The 26,477-nt window shown below is 46.0% G+C and overlaps 2 protein-coding genes across 5 annotated transcripts in view; both read right to left on the minus strand.

The window, feature by feature from the left end:
- emid1 (EMI domain containing 1) overlaps window positions 1–20,761 on the minus strand; it is a 50,478-nt gene extending 29,717 nt beyond the window's left edge. For all 4 annotated transcript variants that reach the window (XR_003751181.1, XM_028995255.1, XM_028995256.1 and 1 more), the window contains exons 1-3: window positions 20,189–20,761; window positions 11,448–11,561; window positions 11,030–11,133 (exon numbers count right to left, since the gene is read on the minus strand). Coding sequence is in view for 3 of the 4 variants with exons in the window: in XM_028995255.1 (XP_028851088.1) it covers window positions 11,030–11,133; window positions 11,448–11,561; window positions 20,189–20,385 (415 nt within the window). In the remaining variant the exon portion in view is untranslated. The remainder of the gene's footprint in view (window positions 1–11,029; window positions 11,134–11,447; window positions 11,562–20,188) is intronic.
- Window positions 20,762–23,937: 3,176 nt separating this feature from the next.
- The window catches only part of dnah10 (dynein axonemal heavy chain 10), a 42,184-nt gene continuing 39,644 nt past the window's right edge, over window positions 23,938–26,477 (minus strand). Inside the window, exons 78-79 of the mRNA XM_028995967.1 lie at window positions 26,255–26,400; window positions 23,938–24,204 (exon numbers count right to left, since the gene is read on the minus strand). Coding sequence (XP_028851800.1) covers window positions 24,058–24,204; window positions 26,255–26,400 — 293 coding nt within the window. The 3' untranslated portion in view covers window positions 23,938–24,057. The remainder of the gene's footprint in view (window positions 24,205–26,254; window positions 26,401–26,477) is intronic.

The raw sequence follows: 26,477 nt of genomic DNA on the forward strand, positions 1-26,477 counted from the left end.
CCATCTCATCTCATCTCAATGTTCTCTCTATTTCATTCTATTTCAAATAAAACCTTGGGCCAGTCTATATAGACCTGGACCCACCCAGTTATCAGACAAACAACAAATTAATTATGAAGAACCATTCATTATAAATCATATTGAGCATTAATCACATAATAAACTAATAAGCACTTTAAAACATTTGAATTGCACAATCATAGCTTTATTAATTATTTTACATCTTTACCTATAACGCCCTCTGCCTCAACGCCACCTTGGTACATCCTTGTACATTCTTGTAAATGTACGGAAGGCCTACTTGCTGTCCCCCGAGTATGCAAAGTCGCTGCTGGAGCATTTACTTATAGAGCCTCAAATCTATATTTAATCCAGGCCTCAGCTCAACTATCATCATTCTAGCGAACTTATTACTAACACAGACTTCTCTTTTCTTTTTCCTTTGCCATCCACATCATGTGGATGGTGAATCTCTCCTCTTGGTGCAGAGTGATCACGTGGCATCGCTGACCTCCATGGATCACCCAGTTTTGCCCCTTACTACCTGGACTTTGCAATTCATATGCTGATTCCATCTAATATAGTACATTCATCATAATACATAACTGGACAGCAATGACCTTTATATATGACATAATTAGCTGGATGTATTTCTCACAACAAGCCAGGGTTATCCGCTGCTGATCAGAGCAGGATGGGTTCCTCTCAAGGTTTCTTCATCTTTCAGGGAGCCTTCCATTGCCGCTATCACATTTGGCTTCCTCACTAGGGGTCTTGAGCACTGTTCCAATATAAGGCACTACTGTGTAACAAGTGCTGTATCAATTAAAACTGATGGTTTGATGATAATTACAGACAAATAACCAGTCAACATGACACTGTGCATAAGCAAAACCAAGACCCTTTAAACTGCAATAGCACTAGACAAATATTTTTTTCAGGTCACTTGATCTACAAAGACCTCATCTGCAGAAAATAAAGTAGCTGTCAATATTTGTGAACTCAGTGGTAGAGCTGAAATAGAAGCTGTTGGGATCAGTAGTAACAGTAGTAACATGCTGACAGCGGGCAAGTGGCTTTAACCGTCATCAGCCGGACAACATATCTCTGCATACAAAGGGTGGATGGCATAGCCAAATACGGTTCTCCAGTTCACAAAGGAGCTCTAACCCCCAAGAATGTTCCTTATTTCAGATACATATCTTTTACAATTAATACTTTGAGAAAAGAAGTTGAGTAAACGTTGAGACTTTTAGTTAGTACATATTGTTCTAATTGTTGTTTTTGTAGTTTGGGGGACCTGACACCAAGCCCACATCTTGGGCATCTGCAGATACTGCTAACTGAATGTTCACACAGAGAACATTTCCAAAGCTGAGGTGGTGCTCTCGTATGAAACACTTTTACTAACGCAATTAGTAATGTGGCCGATCTGCTGGCTACAGCTGACTAGGTGTGAAGTTACAGGACCCTGGACTAAAACCGGCTGAGACTGTAATACAGAAAGCACCCAGCGACACACACACACACACACACACACACACACACACACTCCAAGCCTCTTGCGTGCAAGAATTCAGGGGTAGAGCAGTAGAGTTCACACATTCACACCTAAATAAAGCAGAGACGGGATGACAATGACACCCACCTGTCAGAGCAGCACAGCCTTCACCCCTTCAAAGAAACACTCATCAGACTCTGTTATGTGCCTTATATCTACACTCTCATGGGACACACACTCTAACTCCACAGTATATCAAGGTGTATCTACTGCACAGACTAGGACTTACTAATAAAGATCTGGCCTACTGAAGCCTGCAGTTGTGAGAACTTGGGCCACTCGAGAACCCTCTGTGGTGCAACTAAAGCAAAAAGAGGAAAATTACAGTAACAAAGGTGTGTGTGTGTGTGTGTGTGTGTGTGTGTGTGTGTGTGTGTGTTTGCAGCGTTGTTTTGAGGTATAACAAGAGTTGGCATTGTTTGCCTGACCTCATGTTACAGAACAATGACTCTTCATAGAAGCTCTTCATGATGAGAGTGATAAGAGGAGCAGGAGGAAAACAGAAGAAAGTGTGTGTGTGTGTGTGTGTGTGTGTGTGTGGGAAGGATCAGTGGCTGCTCTTATCGCTTCCAGCTGTGATGTCCTCCTTCTGACATTAGTGCAGACAGAGAGCTTCTCATCTCCCATCTTGTCCTCTGTGTTATCAGGGCAGGTGTAATTACGTTAATCTGACCTCCATCTCGTCTGAAAACACAGTCCTTCTCTGTCTCTCTGTCTGTCTCACACTTGGGAGACACATGGCACTTTATCTTGTCTCTTCTCCGTCCCAGACCCAAATAAAAGCCCCACACCAGTCATGTTTGAAACATGCCAGTAACGGGTGTCTATCAGCAATCCAGTGATCATGTGATGATGAAGTGATCATTGTGGTAAGTTGTAGTTCCTTAAAGGGGGATGTGGTCACTTTGGCAAATAACAAAACAAAGTTTTAAAATATTCTAAAAATCACATTTTCATAGTCCTAACTAATGGAATTTGGTCATTTCTGTGGTGCTGTGTATTCTGCATAGCTATTCAACATGAATTGGTTTAATCAGTTTATGATTCCTAGGGCCAACAAAGCTTTACCATGGGACATTTGCAGACATGCTGGGATGAGACCTGATTGCTTGTCTCATGGTCCTGTCATTCAGAGTTTGTCTCACTGGTGTCCTGCTTATATCGCACATGTTCAGCTTCCCTGATCGTGCCAGGCAGCGCCATGGACGGGCAGAGCGGTTGTCCAACATGCAGCACGAGGTGTTACCCATGTGTTCCCCTGAAGTCCTGTGCTGTGCTGTGTGTTTTCCCTGTGTTGTGCCATACAGGAGTGAGAGGGTTCGCCTCTGTCTAGAGACGTTAACTAGTGAGCTAGGACGTTCATCATCTCTACGAAGGCGTAGACAGGTGCCCGGGGAGCAGTGTGTGGGGATGGTGCTTTGCTCAGCAGCACCTCAGTGGCAGCTTGGCAGATCAGGATTTGAACCGTCAACCTTCTGATTACGGGGCCAGATCCTTAACTGCTAGGCCACCACAGCCACCCTGGGACCACCCTGCCCCTGCAAGCTCAGCATGAACAACAGATTTCACATTTCTGGGTGTGTTTGCCCATGTGAGAATATGAGACTGTGTGTGTGTGTATACAATCATGTGATTCCTGGGAACAGAACTGAGAATTCCTTCAGGTTACTGGAGAAGACTTGGGGACATACAGATTTATATACAATGATATTTTACCATTTTCAAAACTTTATCCTTTTTTCTGTATAATTTACTGTCTACTGTCAGTCAGAAAATAGCTCTGCTTTTAGGGCTTCTGTCACTGGGTGCCAGAAAAATACACATGCGTTTAAAATCCATATCAGCATATCCTTGCACACTCCCTCACAGAACTGTATTTATTGATGGACCACTTAAACAAGCTGTCGCTCTTTTCTCTACAGCAGAGACACCACTACATTTGCACATCCATTACCCAGGCAGCCTCAAACTAGACCAGGGTCAAAAATGCACGAAATAAGAAACCAAAATGTGACAAATTTCTTCAACATTCAACATTTACAAGAGAAAGAAAGAATGAAAAAAGCTCCACCATGACAACTTCAAATATTATACATGAAACACGTTGGGGCCTTCATTTAATTTGCTATTAGCACAACGAAAACTGACATGTTGATTATAAAGCCACAAGGACCGTAAAGTGTAGTAAATTGTAGGAGTTACCAAATATATCTGTCTGAGTCAGCAAATTAGCGGCCTTTGTTTCTTAGGTGGCCTGTTAAAACGTAAGAGACAAAAGCTCATAAACTCTTATAAAACACTCAGTCTTTCCGGCACAGACAGTCTCACGCACAAGGAGCCCTTTCAAGTTATATGAAAAGTCTATAAAAACTTTACAAAGAGCAAATGACTTCAGCGAGCGGTCAGATAATGAGATAGGGCATATGGAAAATGAAATCTCGCTGCTGGCCCACTGTCTTTCACACAGGATCAGGAAAAGACTGTAAAAAGAGTTCAGAACTGAGGGCAACCCTATCTCTGGTGGGAGTCAGGACGCTGGTGGTGAGACTGGCTTTATTTTCCAGTCACATCTGTGCCATGGCTACGGGGACCAGTATGAACACTAGTGCCATGCTTTTATTAAAGGTATGCATGACATGACAGAGTCAACCGCAGAGAATGTAAGATGGTACCGAGACAGAGGGGAATTGGGGAGGTTCGAGAAAAGGGATGGATGGAATGGAGGATGCCACCAGAGACTCCACTCAGCACAGGGAGGAAAAAAAAAAGAGAGGGACGTGCAGACAGGAAGAATGAAGAGCAGGATGGACCTGATTTATGCACCATCAGTCACAGATCACTTGCTCGTCTACTTACGCCAACCTTTCCCCAGACACTCCAGACACACACACACACACGCACACACACTTTTTTAAGGGTTTATTGAGGGTTCATTAAGAACACACACACACTTAAGCAGGAGACAAATGCACAGGCCCACAAACCTACACAGATACAGACTCAAACAGCCAAACACAGACACACCTTCCCACTGACACAAACCCAGATGTACATGTCAGTGAAGAAAGAATAGGCAGATTGAAGTGGAATGGGCAGACAAGTGAGGAGGTCAGCTACTGAAGACTGCCCCGGTTTTATAAGGAGGGAAATGAGTCGAGCAGGAACAGAAAAGCAGAACCCGGTGCTTCGTTTCCCAGAACCTGTAGCACTATTTTCCAGCCAGGCCTGATTTTGGTGGCTGAATGAGTTGAACCACACTGACAACCTGAACGTCAAATATATAATCTCATATTTGATGACTTTAACATCTGGTTCACAAAACAGACTACACATACATCAAATTATACCAGGGATTCCCTATCTCCAGCCACCCAGAACATGAAAAACACCTTCAAGCTGTTTATATTTTAATAAATAATATTACATTTACAGATCAGGGAGGCATTAGCTTGACTTTCCCACCATGTAACGCACTGTAACATATTGAATGTATTATAACATGATAACAGAACCCATTGGATTTTTTTACTTAATGATCTACACATGGCCCAACACTGGTGAGTGATGTGTTGCTTCAAACCCAGGTTTGCACCCAGTGTCCCAAGATTGACTAGGAAGAAGCATCGAGGGAATGTGACTGAGTGAGAATGATCTACACACAAAGGTCGTTAATGACAGGACATAGACAGGAATGAAAATTCTTCTACATGCATACTTTCATTTCTTTTAAGACATACTACACTGAAATAACACATAAAAATGGCATAAGTTGAGGGTCCAAAGTCAAGTGCTTACTGCTGTTATTAATTAGCATTTCTGTTCTGTTCCTTCGAATAAGACCTTTGAAAAAAATTATAAATAATTAAATAAATCTATTACTCTTTGTGTGGCATTGGCAAAATATATGGGGGAATTCTGCAAAACTAAGTTTGTTTTGGTGCATCTGTATTTCTCTGTGTACCTGTGATACGGTTCAGAGCTCCATTCATCCTTTCCATACAAAAAAAAAGTAATATGAGTCTCCGCCGCCAAAACCAGCACAACCGCAGCCCCGACAACAGCAGAAACCTAGAGCAGGAGGCACTTCTGACCCACTACCTGGCAGCATGTCCTCCTGGCCACCTTCCAGCACCCCACTTCATCGAACCCTCATCTTTCCATGGCATCTCTCCTCACTGGCAGCAAGAGAACAGATATCATGACCATGAGCTTCTCAGCACCTTTTACAGCACCTGGCAGCTGCTCCACTGACCCCCAGCAAAGTGGGGTCAGGTTCCTCCAGCTCAGCCTCTTGGAGGAACAAAAACAAAAAGGAGCATTAAAAAGCACATTGTCTGTTAATGCAGACTAAATTTGATCTGATGATTGGTCGTGTCAAAGTGAGACCGGAGACCGAGAGAGAAGGAAAGATTTTGACGGCATCTACTGAGGCTTTATGAAGTAGGGATGACATGGCGTTCCTGTTCATCCTGGAATAACATCACCACTGTTAGGTGTTAAGGTGACAGGTAAGGTTCACCATTCCAGGAAGGAAATGGACATCAACTCGGAGCAAACACTGCTGAATGTCTGAAAGTGAAGGATGTTTACTCAAGTTCGAACCCTGGTCTGATTTCACGCGTATGTTTATGTTGAAGATCAGACGCACACGTGGGCGCTGAATTTGGCAGGCTCTGAGGGTTTGTGAGGATTTTGCTCTGTTTCTGTTCACGTGTCGACACGACTGAAATGTGTATGTCTGGTTTTATGGAAGAGCACCTTGCCAACATCATGAGTGATGTCATCATGCACTTTCCTTTAAGTTCTTGGGGTCTCAGCCCAACAAATGATTTTGAGGAAAATTATATTGATTTATATATTTAAAACTGCCCTCTCGCTTTCTCCCACTCTGCAGTTTTAGGCCAGCCCTCAGCATGGAAGCCACCCAAGCCAAATACTACCGTGATGACATCATCATCATCATCATCATCATCACTGGCTGCAGCCATCACCACTGTGCAAACGCAGGAATGAAATCTCCAGGCGTGGCTACAGACCAGAGTCTCCTGCTTTCTGTCTAGTTGCCTTTCGAGATTTTCACTCTCCAGCCGCCAGAAACGTTCTACGCTCCTCGTGTCAGACCTCGTCGCCAGTACGAATGGTTTAGCATCATGATTTCTGAGTGTGTGTCTGTATTTGCACGTTTGTGTGTTGGTGAGAGCGAGACAGAGACACTGTGGTGAAGTTCCCATTTTCCCGTGTGCCGTAATGAGGAAGCGGCGGGGCCATAAACACCTGACTGCCGCGACTGTATCAGCGTGTATTTATATTTCGGCGCGATGATGGATGGAAGAGGCTGTGTCAGACGTCCGGCTCGACTCGGGCGCGGCTCCAACCAAAACACACCCCCCGGATTTCTGCGGGGAGTCCTTACCTCCTCTCTCCCGCATGCTCTGTCCAGCCGCACTCGTTTCCAGCGACATGAAAACAAACCAAATACTGCTCTCCGGTCGAGAAACAGAAGTCCCGCTGCTTCCCATCGGCTCGGCCGCTCCTGCGGCAGCGTGAATGTGTGCCCTGCACGTAATGAGCTCATTGTGTCGGGCTGCTCTGGCACAAAGCCCTATATACAATCATACACACACACACACACACACATTGACCTGAACTCAGCGGTCCTAATAGAGAGGCCCACGGATGGCAGATTCTTTATCCAGACGTGGCCCGTTTCGGAGCTGCTCGTTCTGCCAAAACCGCAGAGCTGCCCTGCACTGAGTCTCAGAGCCCATCAACACATCATAAGCGTTCAATATGAACTCCGTCCGTTAGGAAAAAAGGGCCCAACAAATAAACTCAGTCTTCATTGCACTTCACATCTCACAGATACCATGGTGCAATCCAGAAGTCTGCGTGTGTGTGTGTGTGTGTGTGTGTGTGGGAGACCAGAGCTGCACTGATGCACGCATGACTGGAGCACTAAAGACATACAAGCTCCCCTTTCAATGGAGCATAGCTAACACACTCAGTACAGGACAAATACTGCACACACACACACAGTATATGAGGTGTCAGGGAACATGGGGTAAACAGGGAAGGAGGCGTGCATGATGGGTCAGTGCACAGTTTTAACACACACAGAACTCTTGCGACAGCAGTGGTTGCGTTCCTGGATCGGAGTACAATGTTGTCCCGATCTTGTTATTAACTAATCTTAACCACACTACACATGCGGTGTGTTATCTTAAATCTCATAGGCCGCAGGTATTTTCTTCTGTTATGAGCTCATTTGGAAGAAAAAGGGCGCTACAGAAACCACCCAGATTCTTTATTTTCTTTATTTCCAGCGTATTCTGTCTGATTCATTTCCTGAGTGGGGGGGGAGTAGGTTACGGTGTGGAAGGGAAATGCCTCTGGGTCTCTTCGTGTGCATCCGATGTACGCAACTTTTTCCCAGATCGGGAACACACACCCACACACATCCACCCACTGAGTCCTGTTGCTGTATGGGGGCACTTGCAGGCACTTGTGAGTGTGTGTGAAGGGGATTCTTTAACAGCATGACTTGCTTGCTCTGCTTTACGACGTTTGGTCTACAAGTAGGTGTGTAGGGGTAAACTGCATGATGGGTAATGCAATCGCTCACTCCTGCACATGACCTCTTCATGGGGTTCTTCCCTTACAGCTACTAAAACCCCATCCATTAAACTTGCTAATCGGCCTGCAAAACCCCGAGGTTCGTTGCTTTCACCACCTCATTCACCAGCGGACACACAGACTCCCTCTCTTGCACTTGTTCACTCACTCGAACACCCACCCACCCACCCACCCACACGGAGGAAGGCAGAGTGGCTCGTCCTCCCGCAGTTGGAGTTGAAAGCGCGGGGCTTAGCGTGTGCGTTCGTGATAAGCCTTGCTGAGCCGCGAAAACACGGATTACATTTCTGCGGCTTTACTGTGTCTGTGTCCCCCGGGCCACCGGGGTAATTACGTCCCGCATAAAACGCAGCCCCCGCACCGATGCCACAAACGTGCTGAATTAGCGCAGCCACCCACTGAATGGGCCCGTGACAGGGCGATAAGCAGCCGAGGCACAAATGCTGCCTGATGTACGTAAAAATGAGGTCAGGACGAAGGCCTTTTTAAGGGAACTTTTTGGCAACTTGCAGAAAACTTTACTGCAAATACACCAGCAGTGAAAAAAGCACCAAGTATAAAGGAATCCATGATCAGAAATGAAATAAATTGATTTTGTTTCATGTATAACCCAGCTCTAACTGCAAATTAAGATAACATCAAGCACTTTAGTGAGAGTGTCATGATCCGGTCCGGCAGGGGTCACTCCGGGTCCGGAGTTCGGGCCGGAGTTTCATGTTCATCCTGTGTAATGTTTCCTGATTGTTATCACCTGTGTATCATTGTATAAAACTATCCTGTTTGTGTCTGTTCGCCGTCGGGTCATTTTGTGGTGATGTTTTCCCTGTCCTGTGTATTTTGTATTAAACCCCTGTCCTGTGACGTCGTGTGTATGCGTCCTCCTTTCTCGCCATGTCCAGCCAACGTGACAAAGAGACCTAAGTGGGTCGCTCACGCAGAGGTCACCCACAACTAACTAAATAATGGAGAATGCATTTTGCAATGGGATTCACCTAACAGCCACCATTTTGGAGATTTGGAGAGGAAGGTATAGAAATGACATACTGTGGCTTCAGCAAATGACACCGGGTATCTTAAAATCATGGTTGCTGATTGCTCTCCTGGAACATGCGCTCCCAATTTCCCATATGACTCTGGTAGATAACCAGCTAACCAGATAGATAGACGAGGTGTAAATATTCCTTTAATACACTGTAAATATTCTGCATGTACTGTGCTGCAATATTGAGCTGCATGTGATATCTTTCCCATTGACCTTGTTATTCTATTGTTAGTCTATTTGATTTGGTTAGAACAATATACAGCAAATTTCAACAACAAAGTCATTGAGTTGTGTTTGTCTTAAATCTAATAATGCAATTTGTGTAGTGTTGATTGAATTAGGCTGTAATAACAAGCCTATTTTTCTAATATTTGGTCCACCCTAATCCCCGCGTTTCGCTCTACACTCAGAGGTCTCCTTACTCAGATTCTTTTATCAGCATGTGGTCTGGGAGGCACTAAAGCCCTCGGGGTTCACAAAAGCAGCTCCATATGCTGATACCTGCTCTTTCACCTCAAGAGCTGATAAAGGGCTTAGTCAGGGTCCCATGGAAAGAACAGTGATCAGCGTTCATTAATTACGCCACGGCTATGGAATCTCGGCTCGCGTCTCTTTGACAATGTGAATGGCGGTACGTGTTTATGATAGAAGACGTTTCATACATTGTTATCATATCCCGCGTTGGGCCGAAGTGCGTTTTTGTCTGTTATCAGTTCCCGCATGAGGTAATGTTTTGCTTGTGGAGACCCACAGACTGCAGGAAGGCCAATGGATCAACAGTGGGCCAGAGGAAAAAGAAGAGAATAAAAGAAAGAAAAGGAGACGCAGCGGACAAAGAGAGGGAGCGGGCCAGAGACTTTGCTAGTGTTGTCCAATCTCTCAGTCATATTTCTATAGAATAAAAGATGAAGCCTGACTGCACGACTGCAGCAGGAAACGGGTCTGACCGCGCCAAACAAACATTCCGTTTCAAAATATTAAATGCAGTAGTTCATAGCTGCATAATTCATAATTAATGCAAATGAATGTCGACTAACACTCACAGTACAGTGAGTGGTGTAATTATAACTAACTGTGATTAATTGAGTTTATTTAAGGGTCTAGCATACTGTACAATAGAAGATATTTCGTGTGTAGAAATTGTGATCACTCAGATCTACTACATAAAAAGACGTTTTGAAAAACGGCAGCCCCCCCCGCTAAAAGCATGTTTCCTTCATTTAATCCTCCTTTAATGTAAAGAGGGTGGGTGTGTGTGAATTGACTGTGTAGGTGTTCAGGCATGTGAGGGATGTATGAGATGACGCCTAATTTTAACCCTGGCCCTCAGCATAATCCCCTATCGCATCATTTCAGATGCTCTGGTTTAATATGTCTGATAAACCAGACTGGACGTCAGTCTGTTCTGAGCAGCACCAGGCCTGAACTCACCTAATTACTCCAGCTAATGCAGTCAGAGGGGTTCAGAAAGTCACACGCTGGCGTACTATTGTGGTGTGTGGATTTACAGCTACATTAATAAGGCCACCTCCGAAATGAACCCACAGGCCTTGGAACGCCAGAGAAACACATTAGTGACAGTGTTAGCAGGAACTTAGAGGGGAGGGGGAGAAACCAGTCACGTTCCCAACACAAGACCAGTGATAAAAGGCTGTCCACCCACACCCTGCTAACCTAGTGAATTGAGGAGGAGTTCTGAACTTAGAAACCACTTAAACAAATGCAACCACTTACTGGAGGGAACGTATGAAAAAGCGAGATAAAGCTGCAGAATACTCCAGAAATGTACATACCTTGCTCACAGTGCGTGCCGCTGAAACCTGGGCAGCACCTCCATTCCAGCGAGGTCACGGTGCGGTACACCACCTTATAGGACGGCCGCACCACAGTACGGTAACTGGAGGACACAGAACACCACTAAGACACATTGTTGTACCATGTTTAGTACTGTAGTACTGTACTGTATATAGCACCTGATCCATGGTGTGGTACAGTACACGACTCAACACCAAACCAAATATGAGCTGAAACCTCTGCAGGCCTCTGGTTGGATGGAACATTAAGACTTGCTTCCTGTCGTTGGTGCTCTTCCCAACTTGCCCTGTTTTCATTGCAGTGTTTGCCATTGCAACACTGCCTACTTTCACAGGCATTTTCACGTACTGTAATTTAAGGTACCATACTAGACTGGACCATGGAAATTAGACATACCTCCCTCCGGAGCAGCCCTGTGGCCAGCGGCAGGTCTGGTACACACGCTGTAGGGTCGTCCCATTCTGCACCTGGCAGGTCACAGTCTTAGTTACAGTGTGGGGGCACCAGTTCCTGGAAACACACACACACACACACACACAATATGTTATCTGTGTAGTAGAAAAGTTTTCATTTGATATCTGTAGGTCCATTATGGGGGATATTTCCAAGCCACTATACAAGTTACTTTTTACAGTTGCCCTTATTTTTTCTATCTGTTTATTTCTGAAGCCGTACCTGATGTGACATTAGAAACGTGAAGTGGTGGAAGAAGCATTCAAGAAGTGTCTTGCTCAGGGACACAATGGTAGTAAGTGGGGTTGGTGTCACCTGTGTCTGGATGTGTCTTGAGTGTGGAAATCAGTACACAAGTACTATGTAACAATTGAGCAATTATTTCGTTAATTTTATAACAGATTGACAGTCCTAATTATAATTTAATTGTAATGAGGGTAGTGCAGAGAAAAAATGTTTAGGAATTTGCTCCCCATAGTACCCACCATAAATTGAACTGGAGTAAAGTATAAAAAAATATTATTAAAAAATTATTAAGTACAGTAATGAAGCATAATTTGTGTGTGTGTGTGTGTGTGTGTGTGTGTGTGTATTTATAGTGTAACTGTGTAACTGTGTAACAAGCCTAATCCTCCCCCAACAGTGTTTCACGTTTACATTGACTTTTTTTGCTGCTGTCCAGTGCAGCGTTCAATCCAAGTTCCAGGAACAGAGTCCCTGCAGCAGCTCCAGATGAAGTGTCTTCTTCAGGGACACAATGCACTTCATAGTCATCTGGTACAAACACACACACGCACGCACACCAAGTCTCACTCTCTTGCTTCTCAGGGCTTCCTAAGTGCCCTATAGTCTTTATCCTTGACTCAGGTCTCTTTGGGACTCTTTTATGGTGTTTACTCAGGTTAAATCAGCCATGGGGGCTGGCAGGAGAGCACCGTGGCCAGTGTTTACTCTGCGGTCCACCCCCCACCCTCATCTGTCAACTTCCCCTCCCCACCGGGCCTTGGCAACACAGAAGAGCCAGAGAGGAAAGGCGGAGAAGGGGTTGGGTGCCAGAGAAGAGGGCAAATGGCATAAGTGAGAGTCTAACCACGCTGGACATTTGCAGAAAATTGTGGATTCTTTAATGAAATGCTGTATATTATATTCATGACAATGTTGTGTCTGTGGGAAAACACTGTGAGGCCAAGGCATCCCCAGGCTAGTCAGGTACTGACAGTCACACACACACAAGGGTTCAAACCACCCCCAACTGCTGTTGCTTTTCTCCCTCACTCCCTTTCCCTGCATTGTTCTGTTTAGTTGGCTGTTATGCTGCATTTCAGTTTTTTGGTTTATGTATGTTTTGGCCATCGCCCCTTTTTTTATTAAAAACACTTCACTTTTCTTATGTTGAGCATTTGAACCTCCTTCACACCCCATGGCATGAAAGAATGCAGGAGAATGAGACATAGCCAACAAAGTAAGATTTTCTAGGAGAGCCAGAGTGTCGACCGTAAGAGTGGGTTGAGACACAAAGACGGAACCAGCGCCGCCACTGCAACCCCTGTGACCCCTGCCACTTCACCGCAACATGGGAGTGGTTCTTCCCATGGACACGGTTCTGGGAGGATAAGCCTGAAGATGACAGTGAAAACAAGGCTTAAAGAAAGGATTGTCCTGCAATGTGTCCCACATCCCACCTGCCCACGCCGTCCAGTCAGGAGTTGTGAGCTCACTTCCTGGGAGCCCCAAAAAGGCATTAAAAGGCCAACCGAGAGCCGGAGGCATCCTGCAAGAATGAGGACACCAGTGGCAACAAAGTAGAAAAAGGTCCCATTTGCCAGTCACCGCGCTGATGAACCCATTGCTGGGGAAGCCCGCTCCTCCATACCCAGCATCGGTCATGCAGCCCCTCCACCAGGTCTGCCACGCGTCTGACTGCAGCATGCCTCGGGTCAGCAGCGTCGAGCCAGTCCCACCGCCAACCTCCAAGAGTGCGACGGTGGCAGCCCCGGCCCAACTTCCATGGGTCCTACTCCACCACTCCTGATCAAGCCCCCAGAAATGTCAGAGGGGTCTACAGGACTGGAGCTGAACGAACCCCCTTTTTTGTTTGTGTCTATGTGCCGGTATGTGTGTGTGTCTTATGTGTTCGTATGTCGCCCCTGCCCATTTTCTTCTCGACCAGCAAGTTGAGTCCCCGTGGAGACTCCTGACCCTACTGACCCTACTCGGTTGACCCTCCATCCAGCCAGAGGGAAGCCCTTAACCCAAGTCTCTTTTTGTATGGGTTTGGTGCTCTAGTCATGGGGGCAGAAGGCAGAGGGTCAAGGAGGCCGAAGCACCGCTATGATGTTGGGGAGGACAGAGCAGGCACCGCGACTGCCTTCAACACGTCTCCACTTCCGGACGGAGCGAGGGACGCTGCCTCCGGTCCTGACATGCAAAGGGATCCTGTCGGAGTGTCCTGGCCCACCTCCGCTCCTGAGCCAGCAAGGAACACTGCCGGAATGCCCAGGCTGCCTCCTGTGACATTTGGTGGGCGCCCTAGTGTTGCATCCTTGTGGGGGGGCTGTGTAACGCCAAGGCAGCCGTGGGCTAGCCAGGTGCTGCCAGTCACACAAACACAAGGGCTCTAAACAACCACACCACTGCTCGTTCAGTGTGGGTGACTGGAACCCTTCATATGTTGCTTTTCTCCCTCACTCCCTTGCCCTGCATTGTTCTGTTAGTTGGGCAGTTATGCTGCATTTCTGGTTTTTTGGTTTATGTCTGTTTTGGCCTTCGCGCCTTTTTCTTTTTTGTTATTAAAAACACTTCACTTTCCTTATGTCGAGTGTTCGCGCCTCCTTCACACCCCGTGGCATGACAAACACAAATGACCCTGGGGGATAAATGCAACTTAAATTATTATGAGCATTTCAAAGGAAAGCTCTGTTTAAGTGTGCCTCCATATTTTTATTTACCTCTCTGGATCTAGAATGAGATGACGTTAGTAGCCCACCAACTGAGCCAAAGTCAAGTGCAGGGTTCAGAGGTCAACCCGCTGAGGGAGGGACCGAGGTCATTCATGCTGTGTCTAATTCTGTTCAGAGCCTTGAAAGAGACTCTTTTATGATCATATACAAGATTAAGCTTGGCTTCAAGGCACTGGAGATGACTTGCATCCAAAAAGCCTTTCCAGATCTGTGTGTGTGTGTGTGTGTGTTCTAATTCCATGCAAGTTGTTACAAGCTTAAGGCCTAAAATTATGACTGATGTTTTAAAAAATTTCTGATTATGTTGTTTAGTGAAACGTTCCAAAATTGTTCCATGTGTAAGCTTTATAGAACTTATGGTTCCACTCAGGCCATTAATGTCCAGGAGTTCAGTCTAGCAAGGGAAACAGCGGAATAGGGGGAGCAGGGCACACCAAAGACCTTGCTGTGGTAAACATTAAGCATCTTCTGGAACCTTCTAATAAGGAGCTAAATAGCCACTGGCAATCGAGCCCAGATGAGAGGCAGGAGGACAACATCTCAGCAAGAAAAATAAACAAGAATGGGAGACACTAAAACGCTACTAATCCAGATCCCTCAATGATCTTTGAGACCGTTTACAGACAAAAAGATTACAAAATGCATGCGTTTGGATGATCAAACGGAACCAAAAAGGCCAGGTCTGCTGATCCCATGTGTTCTGGATAATAGGAGATGTGATTATTCTTGTCACTGTTCTTCAAGTGGAACCGGCATAAATCAAGGAAACATGGACTGGTTACTTTGTGAAATTAATGCATGAGGACCACATGGAAGCAATTACAGCAAACATATGTTTGCAGGACTTTATGGCGAGCAAAGTGCACAAAACGCCCTGGCAGGCCCTCATCTGGCATGGATTCAGAATGCAAAGCCGCTTTCGCTGTCAACACACACACACAAACACTGTATGTATAGAACAGGGTTGGCATGTGCCAGTGTGTGTAATGTTCTGCTTAAACACTTGTTGAAGAGTGTTTTATGGACGGGGCCAGTGCTATGAAGGAGACAGCTGGGTGTGTGTGTGTCAGTGTGTATATAGAAAATTGCTAGTACTCTCACCCCCCCCCCCCCCCCCACCCCCCCCTTGTACTGACTGCACACACATGCCCAGAAGGGGCCGCAAACTGCACTGGGGCTGAGTCCGAGAAATGCCAGACGTTCCCGAGGGTTTCTAAATAGAGCCAGGGTTTGGGTCAGGAAGACGGGAAACCCGTGCGGGTGACCACAAGGTGTGTCTAACTGAGTGCCTCTTTACGTCTGTCCTCCTACATGGGTTCACCAAACTTATTTCCGTGGCTCTCAGTGTGACCGACCTAACCCACTCAAACCACTCAAGTTTAAACTGATTTTGGAAACTAACATGAAAAAAAAGGAAGATTGAAGGACTGAAAGAGAACTAGAGAATTAGAAATTATTTCAATTATTTGTACAGTTGAGTGCTTTGAGCACATTATAAGCAGACCACTTAAGTTAAACTGGTTACCCACTAAAGAATCTGTGTGGATTGCAGAGAATGAAATATTTTATTTTTTTATTTTATTCAAAATGAAGGGTTTAGAAATAAACCAAAATGAAAAACAATGACAAAAATGAACACAATGTCTATATGTCATGATGCGGACCGGCAGGGGTTACTCCGGATCCGGAGTCTGGACCGGAGTTTCATGTTCGTCTTGTGTAATGTTCCCTGATCGTGATCACCTGGTGTATATTTCTATAATTGTATAAAACTATCCTGTTCGTGTCTGTTCGCTGTCGGGTCATTGTGCGTGTAGATGTTTCCCTTGTCTCGTGAAGTTTGTATTAAACCCCTTTCCTGTGATCGTGCGAATGCGTCCTCCTTCATGCCATGTCCAGCCCACCCGTGACACTATAGTATATATAGTAGGTGAACAATAGGAATTTCAGTGACCTTCACATCACACTGACTGGACACTCATATCAAGTGTTAAAATGTGTGCACATGCAATATGTAGGAACCAAATAAAATGCAAAAAAAAAAAAAAAACTCCAAATGCACCCACCCGACTCTCAGCCCCACAAAGTTCTGGTTATAGCAGAGCAGGCACCTGGAGGGGGTGGAGCTCCATCCTGGCCTGAAGGATGACAAGATAAATATCTGAAGAGCTCCGGCCCTCATTGCACTGGGTTTACCCCCACAGCCCCACCCTACCCACAGATCACAGAGGGAGAAAGCCAGGTCCAGCACTTTCATCTTTCTTTTTCCCCACACTCTCTCTCTCTCTCTGGTCTGGCTCTTCTTTTCACAGCATCTTCTTTTTTTTGTCCATCAGAGGACTTCTGGTATTATACTTTCTTCTCTGCCCATGGAAGCTCCACACAACCACATGAGGACTATGCCTTCTAGCTTCATTCTGCAAGGCAGAGTTATTGTCTTTAAAAAAGTTTGTGATTGGAAAGAAAATTTGAACTCTAACAACTGGACAAGTAATAATGGTCTCAGATCGGGGAAGTTCAGGATGAACAGAGGCTGTGAATGAACACTAGAATGTTCCTGTTAATACCAGCATACAGTGCAGAATAAAAAATAATTTGACCCATTTAACAGGCCGTCGATTTGCCTGCAGACTGAAAACGCAGTTGGAACTGGCGCACAGTGTGTATAAATATCATAATTCATACCCAGACGGAGCCACCTGCATCAACGCTCACAGAACGGCTGCGTTATAAATAACCGTAACCGTAAAAGAGAATCAGAGTAGAATTACAAGATTAAGAACCCGGGCTGGTGTGTTTTCGTTGTGAACACAGCCAAGATGATAAAATCGAAGTTGGGGGAAAACGGAGACAGTGGCCTTGAACAGCAAAGAAAAAAAAAATCCGAAATCACAAAGCTGTCAGTGTCCAGACTTCAAACGTCCTGGAAGGCGTCCAGACTTCCAGGCTGAGCGGAGAGACACTTTTCCATTTGTAGGGCAAGCTGGGAGCAGCAGTGGACAGCAGCAGAGAAGCTCGCATCAGACGACCTTCAGGATTCAGTGGTCCACCGGGACCAGGTGCACCCCCGATCTGCTTCCTGTTGAGGACCAAGCCTCCTTCTCGCTTTCACCTTCTCCTCCCCTCACTCCTCATACCTCCTTCTCTGCAAGGCGGGCCGAGGGTGGAACATTCCAGGAATGAACGCCAGTGAGATAAATATCAATTCCCCCCGATATGTGAATGTGGGGGAATAAATGGCTCTGAGAGAACAAACAACAAAAGGCAGAGGTGGCAGCTGGCCAGAAGAGAAGGAGGCGTTAGGGTGGGGGTCAGGGGTCACGTAGGAAGCCTCCCCTTGGGCTCAGACGAGGACAGAGAGTAACCTAATTAGGATGTTTTGAGAGACGCTGGCACTAAGCACAGGACAATGGAGTGAAGATGATGAATGGAGTGGCTGGAGAACAGCGCTGTGTGGAGTCAATTAAGGGCAAATGAATCAGTCAGCCAGCACCACGTGAATGTGTGTGTCTGGAGTTCTAAAGTACCCTGTTCTTACCCCTGTGTGGACAAGAATGTTCCTGGACAACAAAAGAGCTGATCATGGGGAGAGGAAACGGCCTCGGAAGGATCTGAACGAGAGCCGGAGCATGGAGCTGTCAGACCTTCATCAGGCCTCTGCTTCCGAATGGAGGAGGGCCGGTGGTAATCAGAAGGTTGCTGGTTCGAATCCCGGTCCACTGAGCAAAGCACCGTCCCCACTCACTGCTCCCCGGGCGCCTGTCATGGCTGCCCACTGCTCACCAAGGGTGATGGTTAAATGCAGAGGACACATTTCGTTGTGTCACCTTTTGCTGTGCAGCAGTGTTTCATATTGACAATCACTTCACTTTCACTTTTTACTTTCAATCATGGCAATTCCATTCTTGGTGTCTAATCAGATGCCGAGGAGCCGTCAGCAACCCCATTGGTTCTTTGGATGAAGGCCGCAGCAGCAGCAGCAGGGTTATTATCCTCATCCAAAAAAAATCCTCTTCCACCCCCACACCATCAATTTCCATGAGCCCCTGTCCGTTTGACCCACCCTGCACCCTCCACCCAACACCTCAGCATCTGACCTCGGACCCAACATGCCGACATCCGGGCTGCAGCTGCCTGTGTTTAGTAAACACGTCCCGGGTGGGGAGGGTGGGGAGGGTGGGGTCGGAAAAGCCGGAAGGGCAGGGACACCTGCACGGGTCACAGGGCCGAACCTCGGACCCGAGGAGTTCTAGCCCCTGTTTAGTCTGAAGAGTCTGTTTGCTTGTGATAAACATCCCTTATCTACACGCCACTTCAAGTTAAAAGCACCGCTGTTCTCTGGGGAAGGTAAACAGCGAAGAGCTGTGAAACTCTTCAGTGTGCAAACAAGAGCAAAGTTAACTGAAGCACAGGAAAAACACAGGGATAATTAGGCTGTTCTGCTCTGATCGCAGATATAGATTTTCTACCAGCGTCCTTACGTGACATTGGAGCGCCTTGGATGATTATTTTGGTCTCATTCGGAAGATAATCCAAAACAAGGGAGTCTGAGGGCGTGGTCTGAAGGAGAATAGGAGGTCAGGACCTCCAGACCACACCATCACTTTGCCTGCTTTAGAACTTCCAGTCAGTTTTGTGTTGAGAGCGAATGTGTCCTCACATGACCACTAGGGACCCCTCCAGTAATAAATCCACACTACGTTGGGCTCCTGAATTACATCATGAGGACACTACAGTTGTATTATACTTCCACTTTATCAAACATGGTGGAAATAAATAATATGTGGAATAAAAGTTGAGGATCCGACCGAGGAGCAGCAGATGTTCGGATGCCACACTCCCTCTGCAGGAAAAGAGGGAAAACAATGTCGAGTGCAGGACCTGATGGGTAGTGTGTGAGTGTGTGTGTGTTGGTGTTTGGGTGTGCAGTGTGGTGTTTGCACATGTGTTTGTGGGCGGCGTGTGTTGTGGCGTGTGGGGGGTATGTGTGTTTGGTGTGTGTGTGTGGGGGGGGAGGTGCATGTGGGTGTGATGTGTGTGTGTGGGGGGGGTGTATGCGTGTTTGCATGTATGTGTGTGTACGCGTTTGTGTGTGTGGGTGCATGTGGGTGTGAGGTGTGTGTGTGCGTGTTTGCATGTGTGTGCATGTGGTGGTGTTGTGTGTGGTGTTTTGTGTGGTGTGTGTGGGGGGGGGGGTGCATGTGGGTGTGAGGTGTGTGTGTGGGGGGGTGTATGCGTATTTGCGTGTATATATGTGCGTGTGTCTGTGTGTATGCGTTTGTGTGTGTGAGGTGTGTGTGTGAGGTGTGTGTGCATGTTTGTGTGTGTGCGTGCATGTGTATGCGTTTGTGTGTGTGTGCATGTGGGTGTGAGGTGTGTGTGATATGTGTGCATGTTTGCGCGTGTGTTTGTGGGGGGGGGGCTGCATGTGGGTGTGTGTGTGGGGGGGTTGCATGTGGGTGTGTGTGTGTGTGTTGCATTGTGTGTTTGTGTGTGTGTGCGTGCAGTAGTGCGTTTCCGAATATAACTTGGACATGACGAGATTCTTCTCTTTCTTCTATCACATTTAAAACAGAGATTACCTCACAGATCTTCCTGTGTGTGGATTTAACCCACGTTTCGTGTTCTCGTCTTTAAAACTTATTTCCGACTATAAGTAAAGTTGCGCTTGCCTCAGGGTAAAATGTGACCGTAACAAGCTGCGTTTGTGACCGTCGTCCGCACCTTTTCTCGTAGACGGGAGTCCGCGCCGCCGCCGCCGCCGTCGCCGGGTCCTTGCTCAGCTGCGTCCCCGCCGGGTATTTGTAGAGTCCTGGTCCCCACGTCCCGTGGGCGCCGCCGGACAGGCACAGCAGCAGCGCGACCCACGGGAAACTTTTCCGGCCGGCGGCGGACACGCAGTGGCCGTGATCCGCTTCCATTTCTTAAGCGCTCAAAAAAAAAAAAAACTTTAAAAGAGGGGAATGAAGAGTTTTATCTTTCCACGCTGAACTAGGGAAGAGAGCCGCAGAGCTGGTGTTTAGAATTCACGAAGTGACCAGTCATCCCGTCACTGGACCTCCGGCTTCCTAACTAAACATTCCGATCACGTAAAACTCTCGGAAATAAACGGACGAGTGAAAGCGTCCGAAAAGCTCCACGTGAAATGAGGGAGCGCAGAGGAAGGCGCGACGCGGGCGCTCCTGAACGTGCCGGTCAGCGCTGCCGCCCGGAGCTGCGGGAAGGGACGTGGTGGGCGCGTTCAAAAGCGCAGCGCTCCAGTCCCCCCGTCTCCGTCTCCTCTCTCTCCTCTCTCTCTCTCTCTCTCTCTCTCTACTCTCTCTCTCTCTCTGCACGACGCGGTCGCGCACAGTCGGCACTTTTATACCCGTCTTCAGGACGTGGCCCGGCCCGGGGACCCTTTTGTTCCGGCCCACTGACTGGAGCGGATCATATGACCACTTTGCTGGATTACAGTGTCCAGTGTTGTTAGCATCTCTCTGGAATTTTGACACGCAATGCATGTAACCGCCAGCGTTAATGATCATAGGCTGACAGACGAAAAGTAAAATGTCAGCTTTGCGTATACGGTCCCCAGGTAAACTGCACAACACCTATCATTTGCATGATGGAGTGTTTATTGCTTCATAGATTTGTTTTCCACTTTTCCCCTTCTGATGCATCTGATCTATATTTGTCATGTTCAACTGAGTTAGACAATTTTCTCAGATGTTAATTTCTTTTTAAACTTTACAGCAGTGGGTGTTAGTCTCACAAACTATCTCAGAAACACCCACTTTTATTGTGCAATAACAGCTTTTACTGTCTTTTAACCTGTAATCAAAATGAATAAAATTGCAATTTTTGCCACTAACAAGGCACAAAGCACCATATGCATCACAAAAGTAATGAAACCCTTTGATGTCCAGCCATTGTTTGGAAAAGTTGTTTTGTATTATTGAAGAAGTCATATAATTTTTATGCAGCCCTCTTAAATTTATGAGAAGGGAGTCGAGGAGCCCACCAAGAGGCATGTGGTAACCCTGAAGGAGCCTTACTTTGAAGTATGTTAGATGCAAAAACCGGAGCACAGAACAAACATTTACAGGGTAGCAAAAAGAGAGGCACTTTGAAAAAAAAGATGCCGAGATGCTAAGACGAAGACTAGATATTCTAGAGGTTGGCTGCCATTAAATTTGCACCAGAAGCATTTGTGTCATGCTGGAAAATAGATGTGTTAAGATGATTTGAAAATTCCAAGCCGCTTCTGTGTTTTCTCTAAAATGACCATGCCATCTTACATCACCATATATTACTATATTACCAAAATGTTTTTCTGCACACTGTCAAAATGAACTAATTGAAAAGTCAACACAGATTCCTCTTTTTCTTCTATTTCTTCTTCACACTTTGACTTCTGCTTTAGTCCTGAGCCATGAAATGCAGATTTTGGGCTCACATACATTTGGTCGGGTGGCCAGTATGTCAGGCTGCAGAGTTGGGTTTACCACGGCCTCTCCGGTTGCCCGGTGAAGGAGAGGACCTGGAAGGGTTCTGTGCAAACAGTACAGCAACCACGAGAGGATGGAGGAGCTCCAAGCAAAACACCGGGCACTGCAACCAGGAGGCAGTCCAGCCAGCTGACTATAGCTGTGGTAAGGTGACTACACATTTCACATGTCCTTACAGCCGGGTAGGTAGAGCACAGTGAGACCCCCGCTGTCACTGAAACATATTCAATGGAGGAGAATTGTATTTACATAATACATAATACAAAACCAAAGACCATTTAAAAAGGTACTAAACTGGCAAGAGGAATATCATTTCATGAACAGGTTCAATCTGACATGAAATCCAATCAAAGCTATGACTTTTTGAGGATTTGACTTCACCTAAATATTCCTTTCTTACCACATTCTTGCAGTGATGGTAGTTCTCCAGTGTCTTTCCAGGCTAATAATGTATTGGAACCCAATTTGATATATTTCAGGGATCCCATCTTTGCCCTCTGCTATGATGGTTAATAATGAGCAGAGCAAAGTAAATCATTGGCACCCTCCTGCCCAGGAGCTGCAGGTTTTTAAACCCTCTCACCACACTCCAGATGTTCCCAGTAAGAACCAGCAGAAGCAGATTAGGGGAATAAGTTGGCTGTCGATAGTTTTTTTTTGTCAGAGACGCGCTTGGCATTTTAAGATACACAGGGAACAAGGCAGTGCCAAGAAGGATGTGAGCAATTTAGGGTTAATGTAATCCCTTTGGCCGCAAACAGATGAGAATAATCCGGACATCAGAGAAAAGGCCCTTCTTTTGCTATAGAAGCTTTTTTTTCTGTCTTTCTCTGTCCTTAGGCTCCCAGTTATAATAATGCATTTGCTGGGTGCTGCTATCAGTCAGCAGCACAGGTTCATAATAAATTGTTTGGCCTTTTCCTGAAGAAAAGGTCACACACATACACACCCCACCCACACACCTTCACCCTTATATCTTAACTATTTCAACCGGATTCATTTACCTATGCCACTTGTGTATTACCAGTACAACCTGCTGATCTCTTTGGGAACAAGATTTGTTGTCATACTGCCCTTGGGATTAATAGATTGCGGGTTAACAGTACAAAACATATTAGCCATGATCAGTGTGTGGGCACTTGCCTTTTCAGGTACCAATATCTCTTCTGCAACACAAGTGTGATGCAAATCTTTGCATTTTTGCACACTTTTTTTAACAACTCAGCTAAATATCTACTGCTGTTCCAGACAAGAGACTAAAGAATTGTCCTGGGTCAATATTTGACACAGATACAGACTTTCCACAGACTCCTGCTTTCCTTTGTGAATTCATTATAAGCCCCAGTAAGTCTCCAGGAAACATATATCAAGTGATTTCTAAAATGGTCTGGATTCCTTCTGTGACCTCTGTATGAACATGAAATATGTTGAACTCAAGCAAAAGCATATGGAGTACACACCTAGACCCCTTACCTTGATCAGACATATACTCCAAACTCAAGAAATATATTATCTATGGCCAGTAAGGAATTAGGACTTCCACCGTATGAAAGAGCTTGAATAAAGGATTGGGAAGAGGTCTAATGGAACATAATCTGCCGAAATAATGTTTAGACCGTAATTAAGTGCACAAAGCAGGCCCTATTCTCTCTCTGAGCTTTTGCAGTTCTTCCTTTCTTTCCCCCTTCACAACCAGACACTGGGCATTAGAAACATAGTGTTTAATAAAGAGATCTGTCTTCTCAGATTAAAAGGAATAATGTCTGGAGTCTGTGGGGTGAGAGTGGTGGTGGGTGGCTGGCACTGTTCCACACCGGAGGCACCACAATGCAGCTCCTCTTCTAGCATGAAGCAGCACATATATACTCTATACTAGGATATGCTGCCATCTGGAGGGCCACCAACCATAAAGGAATGAAAAGAACGGATTGAACAGCAGCATTCAACTTTATCCTAAATGGACATTAAACAGTTAAAGAAGCATTTAAAAATAAGATTTGATTTATTTTCATATTTTAAGTAGGAAACAGTGATAAAACTGAATGAATACTGGGTATATGGGTTGCGAGTGTGAATTAATATTTGGTATAGTGGATTGAGAACTTAGTCAGAGTTTAGGCACAGACAAACACCTTCTAGCACCCAGTGAGAAATATGTTTTGTGGTGTACAGGTCGGCCTCAAAAACCAGTCCAACTCCCATGGCATTCCTCCGCATCGAGGTGGTGTATACTGGTGTCCGTAGTGTATTCTGAAAAGAAGAAAAACACGCATTTTAAGTAATAGTCTACAATAACACATTCAATCGGACACAGCCTGAGGAACAAAGGGGCAAATTTTACACTATATTTGCTAATGGTGTCCACTTCATTGCTGTGATGGATTTCCATCAACTGAGAGCATTTCCATCATCTGAAGTCCTTCACATACTGAACGCGTCCAGTTCAACACTGCGCTCTGAATCCCATTGTTTTCTATGGGATGCGTGCCTGAAGAGTGTCTTGTGCTGCGGCCAACCTACCTCTGGAGTGTCTCAGGCTCCTCTGTCCACCATTCTACTCAATAGGTGTCAACTGTTTTGGACCTTACCTGGTCAAGTTTGGTAGGAGGACAGAGAAGAGCTGGGGCACAATCTTCAAATGCTTTACCACTCGAGCAGTCCATATCGAGCTCCTCAGCTTAATGGATGCAGATGCGTTCCTGCTTGCCTTACGTCGCTTTATTGCAAGATCGACCAAAGGAGGTACTTTCAGATTGTGGAACAAACTTCCAGGGAGCAGACCATGAGCTTTGTGAAGCAGCAATGGCACCCCACTTGAAAACACAGCTGGCTGCTCACCAGATCCAGTTCAAGTTCAACATATCTAATGCTCCCCAAGCCGCTGGGATATGTATCAGCAGACATCACTGATCCTGAGCCTATCACACCTAACATTCTCCTCATGGGGCGGCGAGATGCCACCTTACCCCAGGTCCCCTATGCACTCGCAGCTAGGGTTGGGCATCGAGAACCGGTTCCAACTTGGAACCGTTAAATAAAATAAATAACGATTTCCGGAAGTGCTTGCCGCGCGCTTGTTCAGTTGCAGCTATGGAGCACGGTAAGCGGTCCTCAAAAGTGTGGCTTTATTTCACACAAAAAAAAGCCTGGGTCGGCACAGTGCAACACATGTGACAAAATGATATCTTGCACGGGAGGATGCACTACAAATATGACGAAACACCTACGGCTGCATGATATACAAATTAAAGAGTGTAGCATGTTTGACGTGCTGCGCAGGTCCACCTGCGAATTCCTTGATCACACATTTTCTACTTAAAACGTCGGGGTGGCTGTTGTGAATTCTCTATGTTGGGACTTTTATTCATCCCCTCAGGGCTGTTGCGGTGTTGCCGCTAAGGCCTTTTCGGTAACATCCGGTTATGAACACGGCCGCGTCCAGTGTCTGCGATTCGCTGTGTCTGGTTTACACATATATGGTTGTCTGAATCACTGCCGATAAAATCCTTCATCCATCTCATGCGTGCACGCCTCCATTCCTGCTGCCCCCATCCATCGCATGTGTCCCTGCTTCCATTCTTGCACTCACTCAGACATGAAGTCATCCCCTTACAGCAAATACTGTGTATTGAGGCTGGGCTCAGATCCCCCCAATGAATGACACAGCTCTCTGACAGGAGCCCTCCAGCGGTCAATTCAGAAACCGGCATTCAGGGAGCAATCTCCTACAGCCAGTTTGTCTGCAGTAAAGCTATAAATCTTTCCCCAAGCCTGACCAGATTGGTTTGGGGCTCAATTTTTTATAATTTTTGTCACGTCGAGCTCAAACAGTAAATGAACGCTCAACAAACACTTTCGGTCTATAGTACATATCCTTTCTGTATAATTCGCTGCTTGCAAATTTGTTTCAGTGTTGTGTAAAAGTTTTTCGCATGTTGTACATTTGCTAGCCTCTGGCAATAGTTTTAAACCCGCTCATTTCTTTTCTCTCTTAGTCTAGCGGTCGCAGCATGCACAAAGAAAGCCAGGCTTTTAAAAAGATGTACTTGTGGGGCTTGGGCCGAATTCTGTACTAACTTTCAGGCCCAATTACTGCTCTAGTCTGCAGGGCTTATAACAAGATGGGCATTGCAGGTGTAAGCTGGTCACTGAGGCAGCTTTGAGATTGCATCGAGGCGGATGTGGATCAGTCACGGGTGGTGTAGTGCTACATGAAAACGATTATTCAGACGGAGCTCCTCCCCTATTACAGACTGCACAAGGACAGGAGGATAACGCATGAACAGTGTTGTTTGTGTACCTGCAGCCTGAGTCGATGTGCTTCAATGGGAATGATCTTGAGGATGGGTAGTTGAACCATCAACTCTTTTGGCTTGTTCCTCACAAGACAACCTTTCTCTATGTCCCAGTCTGCCCCTTCAAGATACAGGCCTGAAACAAAGCAGCCTAGACAGGGACAAAGTCTTAGTGTAAAAAAAACGATTTAAAGTGAAATTGAGCATTAGAAATATATTGTTACATAA

Source organism: Denticeps clupeoides, chromosome 11 (assembly GCF_900700375.1).
Source record: "Denticeps clupeoides chromosome 11, fDenClu1.1, whole genome shotgun sequence".
Taxonomy (NCBI): domain Eukaryota; kingdom Metazoa; phylum Chordata; class Actinopteri; order Clupeiformes; family Denticipitidae; genus Denticeps; species Denticeps clupeoides.